This window comes from Cebus imitator, unplaced genomic scaffold, assembly GCF_001604975.1.
Source record: "Cebus imitator isolate Cc_AM_T3 unplaced genomic scaffold, Cebus_imitator-1.0 Scaffold47, whole genome shotgun sequence".
In the NCBI taxonomy this organism is placed as follows: domain Eukaryota; kingdom Metazoa; phylum Chordata; class Mammalia; order Primates; family Cebidae; genus Cebus; species Cebus imitator.
The window spans coordinates 802,215-813,305 of NW_016107362.1; the positions used below are offsets into that span (position 1 = coordinate 802,215).

General features: G+C 38.0%; 1 protein-coding gene across 8 annotated transcripts in view; it reads left to right on the plus strand.

Moving 5' to 3' along the window:
• The first annotated feature begins 2,728 nt into the window (after positions 1–2,728).
• The window catches only part of TMEM156 (transmembrane protein 156), a 54,977-nt gene continuing 46,614 nt past the window's right edge, over positions 2,729–11,091 (plus strand). For 4 of the 8 annotated variants that reach the window (XR_005200000.1, XR_005199999.1, XM_017527266.1 and 1 more), the window contains exon 1: positions 2,729–2,925. Coding sequence is in view for 6 of the 8 variants with exons in the window: in XM_017527266.1 (XP_017382755.1) it covers positions 2,838–2,925 (88 nt within the window). In the remaining 2 variants the exon portion in view is untranslated. Of the gene's footprint in view, positions 2,926–4,459; positions 4,626–11,091 lie in introns of all 8 variants that reach the window. The other 4 variants (XM_017527268.1, XM_037738002.1, XM_017527269.1 and 1 more) reach the window with 4 other exon arrangements.

An 11,091-nucleotide genomic window follows, 5' to 3' on the forward strand; every position in this document is an offset into this window, starting at 1 on the left:
CCCAGGAGGCAGAGGTTGCAGTGAGCTGAGATGGCACCATTGCACTCCAACCTGGTTGACAGAGTGAGACTGCCTCAAAAAAAAAAAAAAAAAGGAAGGGGGTTATTATTCACAGAAAAATATAAAAAAAAAGAAAAAGGGGGAAGAATTAATTATTTTTTTTTTTTTTTTTTTTTTTTTTTTGAGATAGAGTCTTGATTTGTTACCAGGTGTCAAGCTGGAGTTCAGTGGTGCGATCTCGGCTGACTGCAGCCTCCGCCTCCTGGGTTCAGGCAATTCTCCTGCCTCAGCCCCCCGAGTAGCTGGGATTACAGGTGCATGCCACCATGCCCAGCTAATTTTTGTATTTTTAGTAGAGTCAGCATTGCACCATCTTGGCCAGGCTGGTTTTGAACTCCTGACCTTGTGATCCACCTGCCTTCCCTTCCCAATATGCTGGGATTACTGGTGTGAGCCAATGCATCTGGCCTTGACTGTTCTTAGACTCAGGTCCCAATGTGTCTCAACCCATGATTCCCATCTGTTCATCAAATTGTCCAATCAGAAGAAAAGAGTTAATTCATGCTCACAGTGTATTCACAGCACAGCCTTTACCTCCTACTTCTTACTCCCTACCCACCTATTGTTCCATAGAGCTCAGGTTTGGGTGAATGATAACAAGAAATCGGATACTGTAAATGTAAATGGGTAGGTGGTAGGGGTATAGGAGGGAGTGAGCAGAAAGAAAAGGACTGGATATATGTGGTACCATTTTTTTTAAATTGCATTTTAGGTTTTAGGGTAATGTGAAGAACATGCAAGATTGTTGCATAGGTACACACATGGCAGTGTGATTTGCTGCCTTCCTCCCCTTCACCTATATCTGGCATTTCTCCCCATGCTATCTTTCCCCAACTCCCCACCTCCCACCGTCCCTCCCCTATTTCCCCCAACAGACCCCAGTGTGTGATGCTCCCCTCCCTGTATCCATGTGTTCTCATTGTTCAACACCCGCCTATGAGTGAGAACACGTGGTGTTTGATTTTCTGTTCTTGTGTCAGTTTGCTAAGAATGAAGGTTTCTAGGTTCATCTATGTCCCTACAAAGGACACGAACTCATCGTTTTTGATGGGTGCATAATATTCCATGGTGTATAGGTGCCACATTTTCTCTGTCCGGTCTATCATCGATGGGCATTTGGGTTGGTTCCAGGTCTTTGCTATTGTAAACTGTGCTTCAATGAACATTCATGTGCATGTGTCCTTATAGTAGAATGATTTATTATCCTTTGGATATATACCCAGTAATGGGATTGCTGGGTCAAATGGAATTTCTATTTCTAGGTCCTTGAGGAATCACCACACTGTCTTCCACAATGGTTGAACGAATTTACACTCCCACCAACAGTGTAAAAGTGTTCCTGTTTCTCCACATCCTCCAGCATCTGTTGTCTCCAGATTTTTTAATAATCGCCATTCTAACTGGCGTGAGATGGTATCTCAATGTAGTTTTGATTTTTTTTAAACCAGAAAACAACAACAATGGGAGCAGCGGATATCTGGATTTTCTAAACAATAATATTTGTTTGCATGTATGCTTTATACACCATAAATTCTCCTTACCATTCATTTATATTCTAAGACAAAGTATTTTATTTCACTGGGATTATTATAATGAAGATATCTTTCTTTTTGACATGGGAACTGGGAATGTGGATTCTTTAACAATAATTACTGTATTTATAGTCATAATGTTAATGAGTTCCATTAGACTGCTAGAATACAGTAAAGTAGAACCAAAATTTTACATGTGTCCCCAGTTTATCCTTTTTGTACTGTATTATCTTCTAGATATACTGAACACCAGAATTCAGCACAGCACCTGGCACTAAACAGGGATCAATAGTCATTTATTAAGTAAATGACCAGCCTGGCCAACATGGTGAAAACCTGTCTCTACTAAAAATTCAAAAATTACCTGGGGCTGATGGCACATGTCTGTAATCCCAGCTACTCAGGAGGCTGAGGATGGAGAATTGGTTGAACCCGAGAGGTAGAGATTGCAGTGAGCCGAGATCATGCCACTGCACTCCAGCCTGGGGAACAGAGCCAGACTCCGTCTCAAAAAAAAAAAAGTAAATGAATGAGTGATGTCCATACAACCTAGACATCACTGACATTCACCCTTTTATTTCTTTCTTTATTGAGGAGGGGTCTCACTCTGTCACCAAGGCTAGAGTGCAGTGGCCTGTCATGGCTCATTGCAGTCTCAAATTCCTGGGTTCAAGTGATCCTCAGCTTCCTATGTAGTTGGGACTACAGAGGTGCACCAACACACCTAGCTATATTTAAATTATAATAAAGAGGAGATCTTGCTCTGTTGACCAGTCTGGACTCAAACTCGGGCCTCAAATGATCCTTCCGCCTTGGCCTCCGAAAGTGCTGGGATTATAGGTGTGTGCCACTTCGCTCAGCCCACCATTTTATTTTTGGGAGTATATTGTGGGTTTATATTCATAAATTGGTAAACAAGGGAAAATAGCTTCAGTTTCTCTGGGGGGAAGATCCCTTTGCTTCTTGAGATCATTTATTTACCTTTCTTGCTTAGAAGTATAAGTAAATGGTTTGAAAGTATTTATTGGAGGGTTTTTTTTTTTTTAATGTAAAGTGACTCAAAAGTGAAGTCTCTCAGTTTAAGACCTCTTTTTTTTTTTTTTTTTTTTTTAAGTCTTACTCAAAAGGAAGTGAGTATGAGGTGAATTGCATTAACCTAAAGTACTGTCGAGTTGAAACTTAAAGCAGGAAGCAACATACCATGAATGTACTGGAAGGGAACACATTTGTGTCATGTGAAGAAACATGACAAAAACAGCTCTCCTTAAATTATTTGTGGCAGTAGTGATCACATTCATTTTAATTTTGCCGGAATATTTCAAGACACTGAAAGGTGAGTATGTAATTGTAATCTAGCTTTCCTTTCTTAATTTAAAAAAGTTAGTGTCAGCTCGTGGATACGGAAAAGATCCTCTTTTTGGATACATGCTGCATTGGCTGAAGTTCTAGATCTGAAAAACTAATAAAATAAAACAAGATTGCAATTTTAGTTGGCTGTTATATAGGACAGCAACCTAATTCATAGTACGTAATTATAGTAGCATACCTAAAAATGAAAATATTTAAAATCTGTAGTCTAGATTTCAGACATTGAGATTACAATAATCTCATCACATGACTGCTCTTTGAAATAGTTTCTTCAAAACAACTTTAAGTATGCTTTTACATTCTGGAATTCTTTAATAAAGAAAGTGATATTTATTGTGTTTAAAATGCTAGAATTCCCTCTACTACAACTATTTCACGCAAATAACTTACTGTCATCTTTTGACAAGAAAAAGCATTTATACATTTTGAAAATGCAATTAAAATTAAGTGAGTGAAAATTTAAACAGATTTGTGTGTATGTATTTGAAACTGGAGAAAAATGGAACAAAATTAACTTTGTGAATAACTGCTAAAACTTAGATTAGGAAAATAAATAGGTATAAATTTAAACTATTTTTACGTTAGCAAAATATTTGAAAATTTATTAATATGATTGTTCGGATGGTAATTGTGCTCCCTAACATTTAATAAGAAGAAAAGCTGAAAAGGCTGTATTCTATCATTAACTAGTCTTTATATGAATTTGATTAAAATAAGATAAAAACTCATATTTGATGACTTGCTGCAATGAATATTTATTGTTGTATATATGTGATGCTAAATCGCCAGATAAAAATATTTTTGCTAATTATATTTGATGACATTTCAGTGATTATTTGATGTTGCATATACATGATGCCAAGTAGCCAGTTAAAAATATTTTTGCTAAATAAACACTATGACTACAAGTTGGCTTTCTGGCATTATGTTACTTAGATGAAGCAATCGTAGCACATATTTTTAATGCTGATTTCACTGGGTGAAAAATGTGTTATAAAGAGAATAGTTAGAATAAAGATAACCTATTTTTAAGATACTGTGAGCTGAGAGTAAGCTCATGCAATAGTGATCCAGGGTAGGCTCTATCTGTCTGTCTCTCTCTGTCTCTCTATCTATCTGTCTATACATAGTACCTCTAAACAATAAGATTGGATCTAATGAAAGCCAGGTAATCATCCCCAAAATGACTTAATTAACTATTGGTTAGTATTTTATGAGAACTGGTTACTACAGGAACATGTTAAAGGTTTCTATTTTGGGGCAGACACATAGTTCTTTTGGGAGCAGAAAGAAGATAGATGAAGTACAGAGACATTTTTGTTTGTTTGTTTGAGACAGAGTCTTGCTCTGTCGCCCAGGGAGGAGTGCAGTAGCACGATTCTGGCTCACTGCAACCTCTGCCTCCCTGGTTCAAGCAATTCTCCCAAGTAGCTGGAATTGCAGACGCATACCATCCTGCCCAGCCCCACTTTTTTTTTTTTTTTTTATTTTTTTTTTAGTAGAGATGGGGTTTCACCATGTTGGCGAGGCTGGTCTCAAACTCCTGACCTTGTTATCTGCCCACCTCAGCCTCTGAAAGTGCTGGAATTACAGGTGTGAGCCACCACGCCCAGCTGAAGCACAGATAAATTCTTAGTGGAGGACAGATGGGAGCCCCTTCTATTGGTGAGTAGAAGAAAGAGCTCTTATAAAATCCATCTTAGCCAAACTTCCTTGGCTTAATAGTAATGTGTCAGTTCTTCATCTTGTCAATTATCAACCATCATTTATAATAATGTTTGTTCTCTTGCTTTCAAAACTGGTTACATCAGCCCCCAATACTACCTTTACTGCCATCCTAAACTTAAAATAGCTGTTTCTGTTCTCCTGGTCCAATAACAGCATAGATATTACTCCAAACTCTTTCTGGGTTGATGGANTGTGTTGCCCAGGCTGACCTCAAACTTCTGGGCTCAAGCAATCCTCCTGCCTCAGTCCCCAAGTAGCTGGGACTACAGACATATACCACCACACTCAGATGGATTTATTGGGGGATTTTGTTTCAAAGGAACGCTACTTGGGGCCAACAAACAAAAATGTTAAAAAACCACTGTCTTCTTTTACGTTATTTAGCAGCAGAAGGAATTTTGCACAGAGCTGCCATAAACAAAAAGCTGATTACTAGGCAAAATTATACACATACAGTTGTGTAATAATAATGCTTTATATTTTTATAATGGTTTATGGATCACCAGGAACATCTTTTTATAGCCTCATTTACTATAATCCCATATTGATTAAATGAAGGAAACTTGAACATAATTGTCTTGCTTTTTAAAAAGTTCTTAATCACAATACTAGTTGGCCTACGAAATGAGTTAAATTGACAACTAATACTAAATAAAATAGCTAGTAAAATTATTTATGATAAGCTAAGAATGTTCTAGAAGTACTACAATTAACCTTGTGAAATTCCTGTCTAGTTTTACCTTATTAGTTACTTGTCTTTTTTTTTTCATTTTTCTTATGCTCTATTCACTTTAATTTCTAAGTTAATATTATAAATAATTTTTACTTATAAATTATTTACTAATACCCTGTCTTTAACATGTCAAATGAATTCAAAAGGAATCTTAATGAGGAATAATATACTCATGAGGTTTAATAGATTTGATTTCAAAATAATAAACCCTCTGAAGTCCTAAGTTAAAAATAAAGCACCTTGTTTGATCATTTTTCATCAAGAATGTATCTGAGTCTCTGAATAATCATTAGGAATATTCAGTGATCACAATTACACAGTGTAAGCGATTTAATCTAACTTTACCAAAAAAGGGGAGCTACTTTACACTGTTTGAGAGTTTTAATGAGTTTGCATTGGATATGTACTACTAGCAAGATAACCTATTTTATAGCAGTGTTTTTTAACTTTTCCATTTATTTAAAAGGCAGATAGGATATAGTAGTTAATATAATGGTTTGATGCACTTATATTACATGTAGATGATGGAGACACAAAAGGGAGTAGTGGATATATTTTGATTCAGAGCTTCTTGCAGTTAAGGGAGCTAGCTTACTCCCAAATAAGAGACTTTTGAACCTGCTTTTGTTGAACTTGGCTAACCCTCATGTAAATCCCAGTGATCTTTTATTCCTTTATTTATTCTTTCACCTGTGCTATGAAGCTGGGGCTACAAAAATGAAAGACAACTCTTTCTTCGATGAGTTTCCAGTTGGGGGGACGAGTCACTGGCAAACAACTAAATAAAATACAGGAATTAACTAAAATAGGGAGGTAAACAAGATGCAATGGGAACATAAACATTGCTTCCAAGTCTATCTTTGGGAGGACATTCCTTGTATTTCCATTTGTAAAGAGAAATAATTGTCAAGATTTGAATGATCACCTAGTATTCCTTCTTATCTGCTTGCAAAAGCACTTTTCAAGAGAAGAAATGGTGATGATAACTATTGATTTTTAAATAAAATATTCTCATATCAGTATATCAATAGTTCCTGAAACTAGAAATTGCAGTGAGTCACACAAGTGTAATCCCAATGATTTGTGGCTATAGAGGATAGAAATAGCACAGATGAGCCTGGGTGCAATGGCTCATGCCTGTAATCCCAGCACTTTGAGAGGATGAGACAGGCGGATCACTTGAGGCCAGGAGTCCGAGACCATCCTGGCCAATATGGTGAAACCCCATCTCTACTAAAAATACAAAAAAATTAGCTGGGCTGGGCGTGGTGTAATCCCAGTACTTTGGGAGGTGGAGGTGGGTGGATCACTTGAGGTTGAGAGTTCAAGCCCAGCCTAGCCAAAATTGTGAAACCCTGTCTCTACTGAAGAAACAAAAATTAGCCAAAATTAGCCAGGCATGGCAGCACGCACCTGTCATCCCAGCTACTGTGGAGGCTGAGACAGGAGAATCACCTGAACCCTGGAGGTGAAGGTTGCAGTGAGCCAAGATTATGCCACTGCACTCCAGCCTGGGGGACAGAGGGAGACTCCTTCTCAAAACAAAAGAAAGAAAAAAGAAATTAGCCAGGCATGGTGGTGGCATGTGCCTGTAATCCCAGCTACTCTGGAGGCTGAAGCAGGAGAATTGCTTGAGCCCAGGAGATGGAAGGTGCAGTGAGCTGAGATTGCCCCACTGCACTCCAGCCTGGGCAACAGAGCAAAACTCCGTCTCAAAAAAAAAAAAAAAGGAAAACCACAGATGAAAACACCTCAAACCTAATTTTATCTAGCTGTTTGACTTCCTCACTTTAAGAGCCGAACTGACATAAACTCTGTTTATCAGCTTTCATTTCCCCTTTGATTTCACACTTTTTGGTGGAAATGGTGTTATAATGAAGAATGAAATTGAAGAAAGCAAAGGATAAAGAACTATGGGATAAACTGACATAATATGAGCATATGTTCACAGATTTAAGTCTATATTATAAAGACCAACACACCAAGGGTAATTGCAATTAATTTCCTGAAAGTGCTAATCTAGTTCTCAAAAATGAATGCTTTTTTCCTTATTCATAAGTATTTAATCAGTAATCCCCAACAAGATTTAAAATATAGCCTTAAGACCATTTAAACAATTTTTAAAACATTTTAACAAATACATTTACATATGCCAGTACTATGCCAAGTACTTTTACATATATTTTACAAAATAATATTTTACACAATAACTCATTATAACGTATTAAATATCTCTACTCTTGGTGCAGCATCATTCTCAAGAGAGAATGTTCTGAAAATCTTCAGAAAGAAGTAATAAACTAGATGGATAAATTTACTTCATGGTAAGATTTTGCTTCTTTTTTAAAACACGTATTTATTTGTTTACTTTTGAGACATCTCACTTTGTCACCCAGGCTGGAGTGCAGTGGCATGATCTTGGCTCACTGAAACCTCCAACCCCCAAGTTCAAGCCATTTTCCTGCCTCAGCCTCCCAAGCAGCTAGGACTATAGGCACTCACCATGCCCAGCTAATTTTTGTATTTTTAGTAGAGATGGTGCTTCACCATGTTGGCCAGGCTGGTCTGGAACGCCTGACCTCAAGTGATCTGCCTGCCTCAGCCTCCCAGAGTGTTGGGATTCCATGTGTGAGCCACTGCGCCCAGCCAGATTTTGTTCTTTTTGAATTTTCTGAGTCATTACAGTTTTAAAATGGCCACTAATGGACACGGTATTTTTATGTATACATTTTAGACACTATGTGTTGACAAAAAAATGTGTTGAATATAACGCCTTTCATCACTTTGACAGAACTAGCTTTCTTCCCTAATCTGTTAAGTTGCAATACCAACAACTCTTGCTTAGGGTGCTTTCTAACTGCTTGTCTCATTGTTTTGGTGGATAAATGTTCTCTTAAATACATGGACACAGGGAAGGGAACATCACACACTGGGACCTGTCAGGGTTACGGGGCTAGGGGAGGTATAGCAGGGGGTGGGGGGATTGGGGAGGGATAGCATTAGGAGAAATACCTAATGTAGATGACGGGGTGATGGATGCAGCAAACCACCATGGCACGTGTATACCTATGTAACAAACCTGCATGTTCTGCACACGTACCCCAGAACTTAAAGTATAATAAATAAATTTTTAAAAATGTTCTCTTAATATATCTCTTTTGATTTTTAGGTTTTAAAAAAATTTTTTAAGACAGACAGAATCTTGCTTTATGGCCCAGACTGGACTCTAATTCCTGGGTTCAAGAGATCCTCCCACTTCAGCCTCCTGAGTAGCATATCTTTTTGCTTTAATTTTTAAAAAATGCCTTTCCCTAAGACATTCATAGGGTGATACATCTTTCCCTTGCACTGTTCTGTTTCTTTTCTCTTATCATGTATATTTTATCACCAATCTAATTTACTTATTTATTATGCATTTTTAAAAATCATCTGATTTCTCCAAATAGAATATAAGCTCCATGAAACTGAGGTTTTTGTCTGCTTTGTTCACTGATGTGTTTCAAGCAGTTAAGAGTGTCTGTCATATTAGGGGCACTCAGTGAGTATCTGTTGAGGGAGCAAACTTGCTGAATCATACTGTTAAGGAAATAAGAAAATCTTGAAGGAAGCATTTCTGATCTGATGTTCACAAACACCTTGTATTTTAGGCAGGACAAGTGCTATCCTTATATTTTAAAAAGATTAGATTTCATCACAAATCTAGAAATTTTAGGTTGTGCAGCCTGTGAAATTTATTTTGCAGAATATTTTACTTGAAAGAGATGTGTCTTTTTACCCTGAGTCATTTTCCTGCCGTTTTCTTTATCTACAGGGAATTTCATAATATTCATTTACTTCTCTTATTTTGACAAGTAAAATAAATGAGCAGTCTCTTATGTCTCAAGCCTGCCTTTCAAATCTTGCTATGGTATGTTAAGAGTTATCCCAAACTTTGCCCCCTGCCTCCAGCAAACTTTTTCAATGGTCTTTCCCAAATATCCTATGAATAAATTCATAGTCCTTTGCTCCTGATCTGGTTAACACTACAGATATGTCACCCAAATACAATGTGATTTTTTTTTCCCCTTTCCTGCTTAGTATTACCAGACAGGCTTCAACGATGGCCCCAAAATTGAAAAATAATAGAGATTTTGCTATTGAAGTGGATACTCTTTTAGAGTTTATTCTAATTGTTAAAGAGGCAGACCTGTGACCAAAGAAAAACATCATATGTTAATGAATGTCTTTGTAAATGAGGCAGCTAAACATAAAGTCCTATCCTGGCAGCTAATATTTTTAAATTGCTGAATTATGCTGTAGAATAACCAATAATGTGAAGGACTCTTTGAAACAATCTATTTTTTTAACAGGCATAATTTACATACAATAAAATGGAAAGATCTTTTTAAAAAACTTTCGTTTTAAGCTCAGGGCTACATGTGAAGGTTTATTATACAGGTAAATGCATGTCACAGGGGCTATAAGGATTATTTTTCATCATCTAGGTATGGAGCCTAGTACCCATTCATTGTTTTTCCTGATCTTCTCTCTCTCCTCCCACCCTCCACCTTCCAGTAGGCCCCAGTGTCTGTAGTTCCCCTCTATGTGTCCATGTGTTCTCAGCATTTAGCTCCCACTTATAAGTGAGACCATGTTATACTTGGTTTCCTGTTCCCATGTTAGTTTGCTAAGGATAATGGCCTCCAGCTCCATCCATGTTTCTGCAAAGGACTTGATTTTTCTTTTTTATGGCTGCATAGTATTCCATGGTATATATATACCACATCTTTATGGAAAGATCTTAAGTGTTCAGTTTCATGAATTTTGACATTCGTGTGCACCTGTGTAACTAGTATCACATACCAGATACAGATTTACATCACCCCAATAAAGATGCCTCTGGCTCGGGCAGTGGTGGTGGCTCAGCCTGTAATACTAGCACTTTGGGAGGCTGAGGTGGGCAAATCACCTGAGGTCAGGAGTTAGAAACCAGCGTGGCAACACGGCAAAACCCAATCTCTACTAAAAACACAAAAATTAGGCTGGCCGCGGTGGCTCATATCCGTAATCCCAGCGCTTTGGGAGGCCGAGGTAGGCGGATCACGAGGTCAGGAGATGCAGACCAGCCTGACTAACACGGTGAACCCTGTCTCTACTAAAAATACAAAAATTAGCCAGGCGTGGTGGTGCATGCCTGTAATCCCAACTACTCGGGAGGCTGAGGAAGGAGAATCACTTGAATCCGGGAGGCGGAGGTTGCATGCAGTGAGCGGACATTGCATCACTGCACTTCAGCCTGGTGACAGAGTGAGACTCCGTCTCAAAAAATAATAATAATAAAATAAAATAAATTAGTTGGGCGTGGTGGCGCTCACCTGTAATCCCAGCTACTCTGGAGGCTTAGGCAGGAGAATCACTTTAACCCGGGGGGCAGAGGTTGCAGTGAGCTGAGATGGCCCTACTTCACTCCAGCCTGGGTGAGAGAGCGAGACTCCATCTCAAAAACAAACAAACAAACAAACAACAACAAAAAGATTCCTCTGGCTCTTTCCTTTCAAATCTCCTTCCACATCCCCAAGGCAACATCTGACCTGTGTTACCATAAATTACTTTTGTCTCTTCTATTTCATGTAAATGGACTCATCATACAGTAAATATTTTTGGTCTGGCTTTTTTTTTTTTTTTTTTTTT